Source organism: Lagopus leucura, unplaced genomic scaffold (assembly GCF_019238085.1).
Source record: "Lagopus leucura isolate 7727_CA_CO unplaced genomic scaffold, USGS_WTPT01 Super-Scaffold_73, whole genome shotgun sequence".
Classification (NCBI taxonomy): domain Eukaryota; kingdom Metazoa; phylum Chordata; class Aves; order Galliformes; family Phasianidae; genus Lagopus; species Lagopus leucura.
In genome coordinates, this window is record NW_024962252.1 from 19,300,309 (window position 1) to 19,319,033 (window position 18,725).

Sequence of the window (18,725 nt, forward strand, 5' to 3'; positions counted from 1 at the left end):
TTATCACAGCACCATTATTAAGAAATAAATAACACTAAATAACAGTAACAGTTGCCCTTATAAATATAAGGAAGAGTAAAGAATTTTTAGCAATAGATAACTTCTTGTATGAGAAAAATACTACAGCTTATTAAAAAAAAAAAAAAACACAAAATAGTAAAAATAAAGGAAAAAACACGTTATCCTTGTAGGTTGAGCAAGGAAAATGAACTCAAATCAAACTTGTAAGTTAAATAAACGTTGTAACATATCCTTTTCAAATCAGAAGTCTGCAATACAGATATTTTGCCTTTTGTGAATAACTAAAGGTGAAGACAGTTCCTTTAAAGTCTAGTAGTTACAATTTTTAATGTGCAGCATCACTACATTACTGCAACCACTAATGAACCAAATTTCTATGATACTCAAGTACTATTTAGAACACAATCATTTCTGAAAATAATGTTCTGAGAAAAAAAAAATGCTTTTAAACTTTTAGACAAGGGAGTTACATGGATTTTCCTAAATTTTGCTGACATGTCAAGAAAAAACTGAAGAATACAGCATGTGTGAGATATAAATTAAAGTTTATGACAAAGGGAAGGTTATACAACCATATGTATTTTCCCTGAACTATTCTCTGTTCTACAGAGAAGACACATTCCTCTTAGCCTTTGAGATGCCTAGAGAATCATTTTTAATCTTAGGAACTTATGTTATATTCATCACAGGCTGAAATGAGTACAAAATTCATTTTATGCAGAACATATGCAGAAATCTTGCAATTTGAGGCAGGCAACTATCAATACTTCTGCAAGAGCAATTATATGACCCCAAGTATATTCAGATAGCTTAAGCTGGATATATCAAAACACTAAGTATGAACTGTTCTGCTACATGCAGAAATATGAATTACATGCAAAGCATTAAAGTAAATGTCAGCATCAATTTTGAATATCTAATATTATACTAATTTCGTATATTTGTACCCATCAAAATTTTTGGCATTAGTTCTGTAAAAATGTAATGATTAACAGCAACACTGTCAAGTCCAACATGTTGGCAACGTCAAAGTACTCCTACGGTTACGTGCAAACACAGATGATGAGGTAGAATTTATTGTGTTTGTAAAAATTACTTTGTATGTGCAACAATTCTCTATTTCTTGGCTAACTTCAAAAACCAGCAATTTTCTTTGCACTATTCAGTCTCTTAGTGTGTTTCAGCTTAATGTGCAGGTGATTAAAGACGACATAAATCAACCCTAAAGGTACATAACACCTTGAGCTCCTTAGCAAGATCAAGGTTCTATCTGAATTAATATTGATCTATCCTCCAAAAAGCAAATGATGCTGTGTCCTTTTCCTTAATTTAGTTGAGGCCATCGCTATAAAATTAAAACCCAAGAAAAAGACCTCTCCACTGTGGTAGGGAACGAACTATACCTGTGAATCCAGGAGAACAGAAACACTGATAGCCTCCAAGCCTGTTGATGCAGCTTCCTCCATTCAAGCAAGGCAGAGTTTCACACTCATTTACGTCTATCTCACATAGAGACCCATAGTATCCAGGTGTACAATTACAGAGGAATCTTTAGAAAAGAGAAAATCTGGTCACTCAATAGAAGCAAATAACACAATCTATCCTAATATTCTGAAGCTGTATGTTCTTGATGTCAAGCTCTCATCCCTAACCATTCATATTAAAATAATTAACAGGCTCTTCCCATATGCATGTTTCTAAAGCAAGAACAGATATTCAGTGCCTTTTTCAGGTTAGTAGGAAAATACTGAACAATAATTTTAGCTGGACCTACCCAAAACCACACAGAGGCTGATATCTTGACACAAGTCTCTGAGAAACTGTAGCACTGTGAATACACACACAAGACACAGTATTTCTCTCCCAATTGCACTTTAGTAGTAAGCAGTTACCTTAGAAAATGTCATTCCTGGACACTCTCTTTTCTGAGAAATACAGCTATCTAACTGAAGATCAGTTATGTTATTTCATTTATTTCAAATTTAAAAGAAAAAAAAAAATCAGATCACCTCAGAAACAAAAAGTTGAATCAGCAGAATTTGCCTTTTTTTTCAAATAGAGAATCCTTGCCAAAGGTCTCATCTTAGCCTTAATGCAGGGAAGTAGACTTCATAGATAAAGAAATATCCAATTTTTTTTTATTATTATTTATTTTTTTTTTTTTTTGGAGGGGATGGGGGGTCATTTATTGATAGTAACTAACCTGTTTATGAGATCCAGACAAGTCCCACTGTTTTTGCACGGTCTTGATAAGCATTCATTAATCTCCACTTCACACAGTGTCCCAGTGAAGCCATGCTGACAGGAGCACCTAGCAAAAAGGATGTCACTGTTTTACTTTTCATTTTACCATAAAAAGATTCCTGAAAAACACATGGCATATTTTTGAGAGCTATGAATCAGCTCAAAAATTATGTATTTTTTTCTGAACATTAGAAAGTACTTTATCTAATCAAACTTTGTAAGTACAGTAAACTTCAGCATAGGAAATAATATTTTTATCATTATTAGTTGAGGACTACAGATTCTGTGCTGATCCAGCTGCGAAGGGACTCAGGGCAGGTCTTGACTTGAGGTGGTTTTTACTTATTTTGAGAACTACCCTGGGACCAGCTGACTGCTGCCTCTCCTACTTTAGCTTCAGCTCTGGAATTAGCACCTACGGTGAGAGTATAACCCACTGGGACACTCATGATGTTACAAACATCATGATGTTACACTCATGATGTTACCCCTGTGTGCTGGGGGAGCTGATAAACAGCACTGAAGAAATAAATCATGATAAGGAAACATACAAAAATAGCTTCAATCAGGTATAAGACTGAAGACCACAAAACTACCCTCTGGCAAAGACTTTCAAATACCAGTGATTTACAAAAATGCTGCCAGTTCTTGAGTAAGTCTGATACCCCTGGTCCCAGTATCCAGACAGACTTTGTGAGAAAGACCATAACAAGCACAAGGGCTATATAACTATGTTGTTATAAGCTGTTTTATATTAATTTGGACTAGGAATATTAGTTTTATTGTAACCCAATTAGTAATAGCTGTATTTATATGTGATTAGATTGTTAAGGTTTTCATCAGCCTAACAATAAATTCTTTTTGACCACAAGAATATTTTAAGTGTAACACAACATGTAATGTGTCAAACTCATCATGAAGAAAAGATGCGTTACATAATTGAAGGCCAGCAAACATAATACAAGCAAAGGACTGAAATAATAGCTAAATGATAAATATTCATGTATCATACTAGGTATCTGTTGCTCAAGTAATTTTCCTCACCTGTAACTGTTAACACCATCCACACAGAGGCCTTCATTCTGGCATGGATGGGAGATGCACTCATCGCTGTTAACTTCACAGTAAGTACCTTCATATCCTGAAACACAGATTATATGAACTATGAATTACTGAATTCCACCACATGATTTGAAAATAAGGGTCACAGATCCTCTTGTAAGTTGGGTTCTCTGAGATCAGGACCAATTTTGAAAATGCAAGTGCTTAAGAAACCTCGGACAGCACAGAAGCTATTAGAAAAATTGCTGAGAAAAACATCAATTCCCCTTCTTGCAGTTGCAGCTATGTATCTGTTGTTCTGTATGCTGACTTTAGCTTTCAGACCCTTAGACTAGCTCCTTGGCTTCACCTCAGACCTGCTCCACTGCTGTAGGTTTCACTGGTGATCTGGCATGCCAGGCTAATCGTACAGATGGTTATCAGTCCTGCTCTTCTCACCTCATTCAGGTCATCAAGACCAGATCGTTGATGGTGAGGTTCCTGCTCTGGCAGGCTTGATAAGAATCTCAGTTCACCTTTGCTTTCAGAGCAGCCCACCCTCACTGCTCTCTTATTCTAAAATAAGCTGCAGTAAGTGGACTCCATCCAAAACAATTTTTTCTCGAAATATTTTCATTCAGAACCTTCAACAAGTTCATTTCCAGAGACTAAAGAAGCTTTATCATACTTCTATGAGCCAGAAAGTTCAGATTTGTATGGAGCATCTGGATACTGTGAAATGTAATTGAAAAGGCTTTCTTGGGGTGTGTAGAACACTATCAGAAATGAAAACCTAATAAAAATCCAGAGCATAATGAAAGGTTAGAGAGACCAAATTTATCTAAGGCAGTCAGAAAAAGAAAAAAATTAACTGATTTTAGGATTTAGATGAAGAAAATATGTGACTCATTAAGATTCTATATGGAATAACCTCTTAAACTTTCAAGATGCTATGTAATGGAGGAGCATGCTTCTCCTGTTTAAAATACCACAGTTGTCACCGAAATACAGAAAAAGGAAATTGGAGACATTCATCAATCTGCTTCCTCATGACATATCCACTTCATTATGGATATTTTATAGGCTTTTGAGGTAAACAACACTGAAATGAAAATATAAAACAGCATTTAGACAAATACTTGAGTGCAGTAGCATATGCTATTCCAGTCCATAGCAAAATATAACTACCTTGAACGACATAACTGAAATAAACACAGAGAAGGCATGGCTTTTTATTGTATTTGTACTGGAGAAAAATATTAGCTTCATTACAGAATTTAACCATCAATTTACTACATTATGATATAATAGCTGTGTGTTTAAGCTAATATTGAATCTTGCCTTTTTAACTCTAATTCACTTATATCTTTAAAAAAAAAATCAATCTCATTTTTCTTAATCATGTATGCTGAAGCTAAAAAGACATTGAATTATTTGGATAAAAATTTAATAAAATTTGGATAAAATTGGATAAAAACTTAAAAAAGCAGCCTTTGAACTTATGCAGAAACTCAAAGTTAACCTTGATGGCAAATTTTACAGAACATTTCAGCAAAAACCTTTTGCCTTCAACTTAAAGTATTTAGCAGAACATTTAAACCTACTTAAAAGGGCATACAAATATTATCAGTGCTATTTAATTCCATTTTACACGATTTTTGCATGTCTATTATAATTTATTAAGTCTGCTAAAAGGATGTGTCGATCAAAGCACAGGTTAATTAGCCAGTTTCACAGAGAAACTTACAGAAATAAACAGCACACAGTACATTGCTTGTAGAAACAAGATGGATCAAATCACAAAATATCTACTATTATATTGAGATCAAAATATATGTAGTGTTTTTTTTATGACTGTATTTGGACGTAACACAATATACATATACACAAACATAACACTTTCAAATCCAAAAGAATATTCAAAATGATCACTAAGCTTAAGAAAAAAATTACTGTGATAGTTTATTTGCTTTAAGACTATGGGAGACTCCTGGGTCTAACCTCCATGGACATGCAGTTCTTGTATTTTACATGGTAGTCAAATTTCATTTAAAGGTCACTGCAACATATTAATATATTTTCTGTAAGTTACAAATAGTGTATACACATACCCATGATCTTCTGGGGTATTTAAACTAAAATTAATTTACAGATGCAATTTTTCTGTAATGGAGAGGTTTTCAGTTTATTTCACTTGGGGGAAAAACAGATGTTTGAGATTTAAAATGACTTTAAATACTTAAAGGGCCAAATATAATTCTGAACCTAATATTTTTATTTGTAAAGCAATTTGAATATCTAAGTAAGCATTCACTTTGTGTAGCCAACAAAATAAAACTTAATTGGTAGTTTATATGGCAAATATACTTTATTCATTTGAATCACAAAAAAAGTCATTCTTATTTTAAGCAAACTATTTTGTAAAGCAGTACATTACTTAAAAGCCTGAAAATATGCATGTTTCTGTAATGTATTGTTACAGTAACAATATTTAGTACTATATTTAAGAAAGTAATATGCACATTTAAATGCAGCTACTTTCTGCCTTTGCTAGTGCAAATCAGTCAAACTAAGATCTGGACTGTAAATCAATACCACATGCAAATGATTTGTTGCAGCTCTCCAGCCATTTACTTTAAAAGGTAGCTATTGCAGATTTCAAACCTGAGTGACATATTAAAAATGCGATTTTTGACCTTAACGGTTTTTTTTAATGTGCAAAAACTAAAAGCTTTCTGAACTCAGTTCAAATTACTCTGAACTTCTAAGTGAGAAGGAATATCTAATCAATAGAGAAGAGCAAATGGCACACTCTGGCACTTTTGAAAGCAGAATTCCATTTATCCATTAGCCAATTCATGGGCAGCTGTTTAAAATTTCCAATATTGAGTTTAATAAATTACCCTAATAAGGATGGATAATCAAGTTGTTTTTGTTTTGTTTTTTTTTCATAAAGAGTAGTCAAATGTTACTGTAAATCTGAAAATTTAGAAATGAGTAAGAGGCAGACAGAATCTCATTGATATTACGAAGTTTCAAGTAGGATCTTCCTTATAGAGCAGTTATTCACTTCACGGAAAACAAAATAAGATATAGGGATACAATACTTAGTTTTAGATTCACTTATCACCAAAAGGAAAGACCTTTAATTATTTTTGAGGAATTGAAATATGATGGCTGCTCCAAAAATAATACCTCTCCTACTGGTCACAATGTCAGAGGTAGATGGTAGTGATATGGCAGTAGAGTGTGAACCTTCCTGCATTCAGTTACATTTTGTTGCTGCCTGACAGATGGCGGCAGTGAGGCAGTTTGACAAAATGGAATCTGACACAGAAGTGCCTATGAAGCAAAGGTCTGTCAGTGAATTACTTCATGCAGAAAAAAAATGCACCATTCACATTTGTGTTTTGCTGAATGTTTATCGAGACCAAAAAGAGAATATGAGCACAGTGAGGTGGTGGGTGATGCATTTCAGCAATGACACCAGCATAACAGCTGTAAAACAGTAGGTCACCTTTGCTTATGCAGAGTTTCTCATTTCAGAGAAATACCACAGAATTTACCTTTCCAGGCAACAAAGAGGACTTACGGGATTCTTTATGAGCTTTATGTAACTGCAGAGCATTGTGGACTTTATTTGTAAGTATCTATTAAACAAGGTTTGCAAGCAGCAGAGATATCACAATAAACTAATTCATACCTATGAAGTCTTCGCATTTCTAGGCACAGTGCTTCATACTATATCAAAATACATATTGTTGAACTCTTGAGTGTTACATCAGGTAATTCTCTGAAGTAGCCTGCTTCACTGCTAGCTGAATCACTGTTTATTGCCTGTGCTTGTTGTGGTTTAACATCAATATGTAACTAAGCTCCATCACATTACTCTCATTCCTTCTCCTTATCATAACAGGAGAAAATACTATGAAAAAACTTCACAGGTTGAGATAAGGACTGGAAGATCACACACCAGTTACTGTTACGGGAAAAACAAATTTGGTATAAGGGAGGTTCATGTAATTTTTTGCCTATTGCTATTATCAGACTAGATAAGTAAGAAGCAAAAGCAAAATTATGTTACCTTCCCTCTTCCCCTCACCTTCTTCTACCTCCTCCCTCCAGCAGTGCAAGGAAATGGAGGCTGCAGTCAGTCACAAAATTACAGAATTGCAGGGGTTGGAAGGAACCGCAAGAGATCATCAAATTCAATGCCCCTGCTAAAGCAGATATTACAATAGATTGCACAGGTAGGCATCTGGACATGTCTTGTATATCTCTATAGAAGAAGACTCCACAACCTCTCTTGACAACCTGTTCCATTGCTCTATCACTCTTATTGTAAAGAAGTTCTTCTGCATGTTATTACGGAACATCCTGTGTCCAAGTTTTAGGGCATTGTTCCTTGTCTTGTCACTACACACCACTGAGAAGAGCCTGGCCTCATCCACTTGCCTCCCACCTCCCTTTAGATATTTATAAACATTAATCAAATCCCCTCTCCTTTTCTTCTTTTCCCCAAGCTGAACAGACGCAGGTTACTCAGCCTTCCCTTACAAGGGAAATGTTTCAGGCCCTCTATCATCTTCGACCATAATACTTCATTTCTGCTGCTCCTTCATGGTCACTTCTTTGCTCCTGTCCCATGTTGGGTCCCTCTCATGTGCTGCTGTCTTTCTCCAGCTGATCCCAGGTGGACTTTCCATGGGCGGCAGCTCTTCAAGCACTGTTCCAACATATCTCTGTACCACAGGGCCCATCCTTCAGGAGCTGCTCCAGCACTGATCCCTATGGGCAGCAGTTCTCCCAGACCACCTGCTCCACTATGGACTCATCTCCACAGGCTGCAGTTATAGCCCAGGCCTGATCCTTCAGGGGCTCTCCATGGGCTGCAGCTTTCTCCACACCACATCCACTGCTACACTGTGGGCTCTTCCATGGCTACATGGGGGGGATCTGCTCTGTACAGTGCCCATGGGCTGCAGGGGTCAGTATGCTCCACCATGGACCTCTTCTGGGCTGCAGGATGCTTCTGCTCTGCTTCTGGAGCACCTTCTGCCTTTCTCCTGCACTGCACTGACCTTTGTGGCTGCAGGGTTTTTCCACTCATATTCTCTCAGTCTCCCACCTGCAGTTGTGCAGCATTGTGTCTCTGTCCTAAACCTGCTCTCTCAGAGGCACCCTCAGCATTGCTCAGGGCTCTGCTCTGGCCGTGGTGGTTCCCTTTTGGAACAGCTGGAGCTGGCTCTCACCTTATGTGTGGCTGCTGCTGTGATCTTCTCAGAGGCCACCCCTGCAACACTCTGCTACCAAATCCTTCCCACAGATGCCTAATACAGCGCACATCTAGACAATTTACGAAATTGTGCAGGCAGTTGATACAAGTATTAAATATCTTTTTCATTCTAGGTAAAAAAAAAACCAAACTCACAACCCACAACCTTCATTGCTCATTTACATCATGTCATATGCTGCTATATTTTGCAACTCTTGATAAAACAGATTCAAACTATCTAATTGACTGGATAATTAGCTACATATCATGCAAGTCTTTTAATCAGAATGTCATTGGTACTAAGTCAGGTATCTTGGAATATTCCAACAATGTCAGTTGTGATTACCCTTTGTAATCAGATCTGTAATTCTGGCAGGCTTATCAGGAGAAAAAGGGATACAGAAAGGGATTGTAAAAAATAAAAATAAAAAGAGAAGAAGACACCTGAGAAAATGTATTACCATAAAATGCCTTCAATTAGATTTTTATATTTTACTGTCTCTCCTGTTTTGAAACTCCTTAATAAGTGACGGCGTTTCTTTGAGCACTATTAACTCTTCATAAATTTTGCCTTTTAGCCCTTTTCAATACTGAGATAGTTTTAGTTTTCCAAGATTTGTTAGTTATGCATTTTAACTGGTTCAGATCTCTCCAGCTAGCTCCCTGAAGATTTCTGAAAATTCCCAGCTAAAAGTTTCAAGCATCCTTGAAGATTCCTTTAAAGTTCCATTACAATATTGGCTGCAAGGTTTTTGTATTCTTAAGAAACTGTTTGCAAGTATGTTTGGAGGAAAAGATTCGAACTACATGACTCCTTACGGATCTTCCCTGAAAAAGTCTTCAGGATCAATATACTGTATTGAAAGCTGTTTTTTTTCTTGTTTTCATAGTGTTCAGTGCTATACTTTCATTCAATAAGTGACTCACACACTTTCTCAGTGACTTTTTTCAACTCTGTAACTTATGGTAATCTTAATAGTAAAAAACCCATGTTATAAAGATAACATATTTTCCCTGCATTTTTGCAATTCAGTAAGCAATAAGATGAGTGATAATACTGCAATGTAATACATCAAATATTGTATTTGCAATCTTTGGCTTCTAGTACTCACCTATAACCTGACTATTTTTATGTATTTTTTACGCATTGACTTCAATATCCTACTTAAATTCCAAATTCATTAATTCCGTACTTACTATTCTCTCTACTGCAGTTTTAATTAAAGTATTCTTTAATTCCCATACTGAATTTTATAGAGATGTTTAGCACAGCTAAACTATTCCACCTTAGAATTTCTTGTACACTGCAGGAGAGATTGTGGCTTTTAAGCCATGGGCCAGGAAAGCTATAAGTACTTGCTGTGTATGAAGACAGAGAGCAATCTACATTTTCAATCACTTAAGGGAAGATTATTCCTCTGATGGGCCAGATCTTCCAGACATCTCAGCAGGAAGAGGAACCAATTCCAACTTTGTCCAATTTTTGCACATCTTTTAGAGATGTTTTGCACAGTTAAACTGTTCCTCTGCTCTGCATTAGAATTTTTTGTACACTGAAGGAGAGGTTGTGGTTTTTAAGCCATGGGCCAGGAAAGCTTTAAGTATCCATTGTGATTCTGGCAATCTACATTTTTAGTCAAGGGAAGATTATTCCCATGTTGGGGCAGGTCTTCCAGACTTCTCAGCAGGAAGAACCAATTCCAACTTGGTCCAAATTTTGTACTGATTCAGCCTGCCTGTTTTGTCAATTTGGTCTATCAGCTCTGCTGATCAAATTCATCTCTATCTTTTTAGTAACAATTGATTTAAAAATGGTAATTCTGAATACTGGAGTATGAACAACCATAGATTTAATAAGTATTGTAATACAATAAATTAATATTAGGCAAATTGACCACTATTTTACTTGCTATAATTCATGAAGATTTTATGTGCTTTGAAAGGTATACATTTTCAATGAAAATAATAAGTTCAACATGTATTTGCAAATATTCTGCAGTGCAGACAATAAAGAATGCTAATTACACCAGCTCTTACCTGTTTTGCAAATGCACATGGGATTTCCATCAGCTTGTGCCAGGCAAGTTGAGTTGTTTATGCATGGATTGTAAGGCAGTTCACAAGGACTGAAGCGCTGATGGCAAAAGTCACCAGTATAAAATGGAGGACAGATGCATACAAACTGTCCCTGCTTAACAGATTCATAACAGGTAGCTCCATTCAAGCATGGTTCAGAATCACATTCATTTATGTCTTCACTGCAGTCTGGACCTGTCCATCCTGCTGTACACAAGCATCTGAAGGAAAAAAAAAAAAAAGAGGCAACACATTGGACAAAGGAAAACCCACAATTTATCCCAATTGATTCCATATATTTATATAAAAAATAATCAAGAATCCACTGTGAATAGCTTTTTTACTATCAGCTTGCACTACGAGAAAAAGTTACGTTGAGGTTCTTCTTCCACAGTTCATTTATGTGAAGACAAAATGAGTTATTGTGAGTCACTAGATTTATCCACTTGAATTATATCCAGTTTATTTATGCTGGCAGAATCACCTGTAAATCTTTTCTAAGCTGTTACACAATAACAGAAATTGTCAAACATGGAATACAATGTTCTTCTAGTTTCAGGAATGGAAAGACAACTTTTCATATGTGTGAAATCTCTAGATAGGTACTCCACTGTTTAGGATGAAATGTGGCAGGCAACACTCCGTACACTTTTAAGAAAGAAGGCAGTTGATCAAAAGCACAATAAGAATTAAGAATCTTTTTTTCATGACATTCCCTTTTTCTGAATGTCCACGTGAAAGGCTGATGACAAAAAAAGAAAAGTCTACATTTTATCTCGTCATTAAGAATTTACTTTCATGAACTTGATAAGTATCTGTTTTTATTTGCAACAAGAATATAAGGTTCTAAAAACTCAAAGATTACAATTTGCTAATAATTTCAAAGTTTACAAAGAAAATTTCCTCATTAACTGCAATAAATGAAGATTCTGTTCTGCATTCTACATATCTAACTAATGAATTCAACGACTCACTGCCTGCCTATTTAAATATGATTTGAGCATATTCAATCACTGAAATGAAACTTGTCCAAGGCACAAAATACTAATGTAATGCTTCTCTGTATCAAAGCAAGACATTATTAAAGGCCTTCTTGTTTTACAAAGTTTTTTTGATAATATATTTAATTTTTTCATATATTTTTGAGCCTTTAAATTCCATTATACATGAAGAGTATGCACTTTGAAAAGTATACATCCTTTTTACTTTCACTGAAGATAGCAGTAAATTCCACATTAATTTGAAAATATTTTGCTCTACAACAGACAATGTGAAAGGTTAACTACAGCAGCTTTTACTTGTTTTGTCTGAGGTTGCTTCCAGGCATTAAGCCATTCAAATATAGCTTGATAGTTCTACTTTGATAAAAGAATGTTTTCTTAAACAATAAGAACATTCAATGGAGGGCGCAGGTATATTTGCCACACAAAATGAGAACTTGGCCCCTTTAAAACAGAGTGTTTTCTTTGGAATGTTTAATTTTCTGTGTGATTGGTTTGTGGGGTACAATATCCATGCTACATCAAATGAAATGGTTATTACTAAGGAACTTTATCATTTCAAAGTCTGGACTCCTTCAGCAATGAAGACACAAAATTAGGTTACTGCGTCTTATTAATGGGAAGAAAAATAGTCTTTTCTAAAAAGACCATTTCATTCATTACATTAGAAAGCCAAGATGATTTTTAGGCTACTTGAGCAAGTAAGAAAACAAATAAATACAATTTGTTATTTATGATAAATAAATATTTACATATTTATATATATACACTAATAAGAGTCACTGTTCAATTTCTGCCAATTTTACCAACTTCTAAACTCACATAAAAAGTTCTATTAGTGCTAGCAAAATATCATTAATGTTTTCATATAGCTGTTAAGGAGCAAAATGCAAATATGAGAGATATTCTTTGTGTTTATTCCTTAACATGTAAACTTTCAATTTCTTTTTTTCATTGATACTTGGTATTTAAATAATGACAAGCTTTATAAAAGCAAATCTTCACAGGGCCTTTCTTATAAGAATGTCAGTATGTGTGAAAAGATGACAAAATTTAAAATTAAAAAGCAACAAATTGCTAAATAGAGCATATTGTACATCTCCGGAACAACTATGGAAACATAAAACTTATGTTACAGTTATGCAAATGGAATCTTATGCTTTCCCTCTTTTAAAACACCTGTTTAAAAGAATAGTAATAAGAAGATAATTCATCAGAAATATCAAGAATGGTGTTATACTCCTTTTTGCTCTACTCTATCAGTTGTGAGAAGAACCTGAAACTTATTGAAATGGTATTCTAGTTTTAAACAGCAGAACATTCTTTTGAACATAATAATTTATGGCATTTTCATAAAGAGGAAGCATATACCAGCAGATGTAATATGACAAACAAGAATTAAACTGATCTAAAATTCTTAATTTTAGTTAATTACTCTTCCTTCAGAATCTGTATTAAATATTTGCTTTTGAATAACCAAATTCAAACACATTGATATTCCAAAATCAAATAACACACAATTATATTCTTTAAACTATTTATTTAGGTTATAATATATATCCATATATTGTTTTAAATGTGACTTTAATACAGAGATTAGCTTCTATAAATACATTAACTTTCCATATAGATTTCTCAAAGTTAAAAATGGTGAGATCCAACTTCATTTACCCTTTGCAATTTCATGAGGAGGGGAAGCACTTAGTGCTGGTCTCTTCTCCTGGGAGACAATGACAGAACATGTGGAAACACCACAAACCTTCAGGGGAGGTTTAGACTAAACTATGGGAAAATTTATTTACTGTAAGGGTAGTTCAAATACTGGAAAAGGATTCCTAGCAAGATGCTTGATGCCCCATGCTCGTTGATGTTCAAGAGGCATTTGAATTACGCTCTCATTAATGTGCTTTAACTTTTGGCTAGCCCTGAAGAGGTCAGGCAATTGGACTCAAAAACATTTGAAAGTCCTTTCCAATATAACTCCTCTATTCTACTCCATTCTAGGCAAATCATAGGTAAGAATTTTAGGAATCACAGAACAGAGAATGCTGGAAGATGTCATTAGCTGACCGTCTGTGAAACTATTACTTTGTGTAGTAGTAAAGAACACTCTGTGCAGTTTTGGGTGCTGCAATATAAGGACATAAAACTGTTAGAGAATGCCCAAAGGAAGGCTAAAATGGTGAAGAGTCTTCAGTGCAAGATGTATGAGGAGCAGCTGAAGCCCCTTGGTTTGTTCAGTCCAGAAGAGAGGAAACATGAGAGAAAAGAGGCCTTATGGGGGGAGTGGAGGGGCAATGTTGATCTCTACTCTCTGGTGACAGTGGCAGGACCAGTGGGAATGGCATGAAGCTCCATTGTGGGAGGATCAGGTTGGGAAAATTTTCTTCACAGAGAGGCATATCAGGCACTGGAATGGGCTCCCCAGAGACACAGCATCAAGCTGATGGAGTTCAGGAAGCATTTGGACAACGCTCACAGACATAAGGTTTGATTTTTAGGTGGACCTGTGTGGAGCCAGGAGTTGGACTTAATGATCCTTTTGGGTCTCTTCCAACTCAGGATATTCTATGCTTTTATGATTCTAGGTTGCTGGGAATAAGGATCAAGAAGAGCAGGTTGTTCAGGTTTGTGCCCAGTTGGGCTTTGAGTATCTCTAAAGATTGGAAAGCTCATAACCACTCTGAGCAACGTGCTGCAGTGCCTGGGTCTCCCTCACAGTCAAAAAACATTTTTTTTGTGATTAAGTGAATTTCATCTTATTCACCTCATGCCCATTTCTTTTTGTCCTCTCACTGGATTGCACTAAGAAAACTCAGGCTCCAACTCTTTCATTTCCATCCACTCGTTATTTATACACTTTGCTAAGAGGCATTCTGAAGCAAAGACATCTTTACAGCAACCTATTTTGAATCTCAGAATTCTAAAGTGTCCTTCTATCCATTAGAAAAGCCTACTGGTGTGCTCATTCCTACCCAGTTCAGCTAAAAAATCTGGAAAAATATCAAATCTTAACAAAAGCAGTAATGCAGATGATTACACTTGAGCAAAACATGTTCCAGAAGGAACTGTTCTTGCTTTCAAATATCTTACATAAGAAAAACAGAAGAAATTGGCGTTTTGAGCCCTAGTTCCATACATATATATATCAAAGTACTTGCCTTTTCACAGATAACATCTGCACAAAAAAGATGATACATGGATGATGGAAAAAAAAAGAAGAAAAAAAAAACCAAAAAAACACAAAACTACCTATAGTAGAACTGTTCTTTCTTTAGGGGCTCAGTCAAAGCTACTAGAATCCTGAACCGAACCCACGATAAACTGTGGCCATCATTCACCTATCTTTTTATTTGATAGGATCTTGATTAGAATGGGCAGTATGTTGAGTGAAGTTTAGGTCAGCCTGTTAGCTATACAGTACATGCAGTAATGGTCCATTTTATAGCTAGTTTGTATTCTCTAGCACATCGAATCACGTCAGCTAGCAGCATGAAAAGCTGCAGTGCTCAATAACAAATTTAATCCTTGTAAACTGGAGGCTATTGATTGCCTGAAGTAGTAAAATGAGAGCTTGCTTTCTATACATGTAAAGTTTTGAATTTAGAAAACTGTCAGTAACATGCATCACAAAATTCTGGACGTATATTTCCAGTTACTATAGAGGCCTCAAAAATTCATTTTTCTTGCTCTTATTTCCTACACAAACATTTTTCTTCTATGATAGTTTAAACATTCTTTGGTCCTCAGACAGTTGTGACCCATCTTGCACCTGTAAAAGCCCCATTATGAGGCTATCTCTGATATTCATTTGGTGCTACTACTTCTCCATTTTTCTATGCCACTCCTAAATGCTTGCCTCAAATTCCCACATCTCTCCTACTTTCCTCCAAATTCCATCTTGAGTCTCTCTTTATCATCACTCATATTCCTTCTCAATTTACTTTATTCTGAAACTCTCCATTTGTAAGCCATTAAAGCCACTGCTTGACCTGAGCTGGGTATCACTGCTTTAACCCCTAATGCTTCAGCCCACTGATTTCTGTTACCCCTACTTTAACTTCATTTCAGCCCCTGTGAGGTGAGACTATGCCTGACAAACAACAGCTCTTGGTGTACAACAAGCTGAGGGATTAAGAGAGCACTACAAAGCTGCAGCTGGTAACCCAAGAGAAGGAAGTTAGCTTTTTACAGGAAAACATAATGACCAGAACAGCATATGAGTAAAATCCCTCCCACATACCTGGAGCTCTCCCTTGTAGCAAAAACTTCCAGATGCTGATATTTGTCATGACCTCTGTTCCCATCCCACCCCAGTTCTTTTTGAGAAGGACTGAAAATATTGACCTCAGGACTCAGACACTGGCACTGATCATAACACAGATAGAACGTTTTGACAGTGACTAGCTTTCTTGCTTAAGAGTTTTAGTAGTAATACTGATGCTTTTCTGTATGAGATCATTTTGACCATTAGACTGTTAAAGTTCTCACTGGACTAACGATCAATTCTTATTGATACATCCCTCCACTTCTATTTTGATATACCATATGTAGTGGGGTTCTTGTCCTTCCGGATTATGTAGTATGCTTGAATACACTGCAAGCAAAGACTAGAAATGCTGATAGATTAGTTAACTACAGTGCTACGGCACATTAAGGAAACTCCCATCTATTTTGTGCCAAATACAAATACAACTATAGCAATAGTTTGGAATGCTATCTTCTGCCCCTGCTCATCCAAATTGCATGTGTGCATATGGATGGGTGTGTGGGGAGTGGCATTATTTATATATATTTAAAGCCTTGATCAGTTAAGATACTACAGTGAGAGTACACGGAGAAGCAAGAAATACCTTCTCATGCTACACAGATGCCACATCTTCATATCTTCAACAGAAACCAGCATTGTTAGCTCTTTTCTTTCTTGAACCTTCTAGGGAAAGTCATAATTTCTTCGTTGTTAAAATCATATGAAAAGTTTTCCATTGGAAAATATTGAAATAATTACAAGTTGCCTGCAAAACTGCCACTAGAGGGCGATCTCATTAGAAAGATTGTGCTCAGAAGAACACAAACACTGAAGAATTCTAATAAAGAAAGATGCTATAAGTAAAACTAAACATTAATACCGTCACTCGAGACATATGGCTTGGCACCAGAAAATACAGTATGGTTTAGCATCAACAGTCTTGTTTGTAGACCATGACCAAATAGAAAACACTAAACTGCCTTCAATCTTCTTGAAATTCTTATTATAGACATGATAGGAATCCACCAAAACTGAAAACAAAACAAAACAAAAATCTTGTTTTTAGGGCACTTATTTTTCCATTTGCTTTGCTGTTCTACTTACTGCATTCAAGATTTAAAAGAAATAATAATAAATTAATTTTGAAGTATCAAATCATCCCTTAAAAAATTCCATCTCTTAAAATCTCTGAATTGAATCAGAAGGGCATCATAGTTTATTTTAGGAAGTCAGAACACAACAGATAATAAAGAAAAAGAAAGATCTGGCTAAATTTGTGTTAAGTATGCAAAAGTGCTAATAACTTGAATTACTGCTGATCTCATACAGATTGTATATTCTGGCATATGAAGTTGCTCTTTTGAGTAATACTATCTATTACAAAAACTTGCTTTAGACTTGCCTCTGTTCCTGATGAAAAGGTAAGGGAAAAGAATATATTCCTTTTTATCTTGCCATTTGTTTTCACTAACATCAAAAACTACATTCTTTGTCTGTATGTCCTTTCATCCCACACCGCAACGACAATCAGTACAACAACAAAGTACCTCAAGACTGCTTCCAGCAGTCTAGAAGAAAACACATACTTTCCATCATTTTAACAGGCAATTCTTCTCCAAATACTGAGTGAAAACCTCTTTGTGAAAACACAGCATCAGTTAATAAATACTACAGTGAACATTACACAAAGCTTCGGTCTCCAGTATCTTGGATGTTAGCGATTCACTTCAGTAAAGAAAGAAAACTTTATTCATTCCTTTAAGGACTAGAGGAAAGTAATTGCCATGGTGTGCCAGGAAACTCACATTACATAAAGTTAACATTAGAGCTCAGATGTCTAGCAAATCACCTGGAAAACTCTTCATCCTTGAAAGATTACTGAACAAAAGGCTTCCATGTCCCTAGCTGCCTGTTTTCTTGTGCTCTTCCATCTTAACTTAATGACAATCTTTGATGAAAAATCTGGCAGTGTTGGTTTACTGTTGCACCTGTTGGAATCGGTCTCTTCAGTTCCACTTCCCCTTGGAAATCTCTTCCTCTCTGCTACAGTCCAACGTAAAACATGTAGTTGATTCTGGAGATTGTCTCAATGCCCTATTTTTCAGCCTAGTCCTGCTCTGATATTTTCTAAGTTACTGTGCTTTAGCACACAGGTTTTGAGATTAATTCTCCTTGACCTTGGAAACGTGAAAGGAAGAAGCATGTCACTGAAAAAAATAAAAACTGCCAACAGCAAGCAGGTAGGAGCCCCTGCAGGCATTTGTTAAACTTGGAAAATACAGCAACGCAACAGTAGGACAATTGACCTCAAAGCTCTTCACCTAATGCACAGAGATGGCACTGACTATCATAAAGAAAAATGAAGTCTTCAGGTATACTGCTGACAACAAAGGGTATCCTTTGCTTTAAGGAAGTAAAGGAGATTGTCTGTGGTCCGTTCTTAACCTCACAGGCAAGAAATGAAGAACAAATAAAGGTAATTACGACTGCTGATCTTCATTAGCACAACAACACTATATAGTAGAAAGCAAGCTGCAACTTTGGAATTTTATAAAAAATGATACATGAATATTACCTTGAAGACAGGTTACTGAGATATTTAGAAAATTTTACATGAAAAATAACTGAATGCAATGCACAATAATTCAAAAGTCTATGCAAATGAGCTCTGCAGAATGATTTGAACTGATTAGACAAAGATGTATCATTTATCTCCGCCACATTTCTGATTGTTTATAAACTTTTAGTACACCTTTGCAGTTTAAGCAAGATGTCTTTATGAGCCTTCTTCAATGTTCTACACCTGTTTTTTTTTTTA

The 18,725-nt window shown here is 35.7% G+C and overlaps 1 protein-coding gene across 1 annotated transcript in view; it reads right to left on the reverse strand.

Moving 5' to 3' along the window:
• Nucleotides 1-18,725, reverse strand: part of EYS (eyes shut homolog) — a 643,894-nt gene that overhangs the window by 426,638 nt on the left and 198,531 nt on the right. The window contains exons 12-15 of the mRNA XM_042889745.1: nucleotides 10,619-10,878; nucleotides 3,310-3,406; nucleotides 2,225-2,332; nucleotides 1,425-1,570 (exon numbers count right to left, since the gene is read on the reverse strand). Coding sequence (XP_042745679.1) covers nucleotides 1,425-1,570; nucleotides 2,225-2,332; nucleotides 3,310-3,406; nucleotides 10,619-10,878 — 611 coding nt within the window. The remainder of the gene's footprint in view (nucleotides 1-1,424; nucleotides 1,571-2,224; nucleotides 2,333-3,309; nucleotides 3,407-10,618; nucleotides 10,879-18,725) is intronic.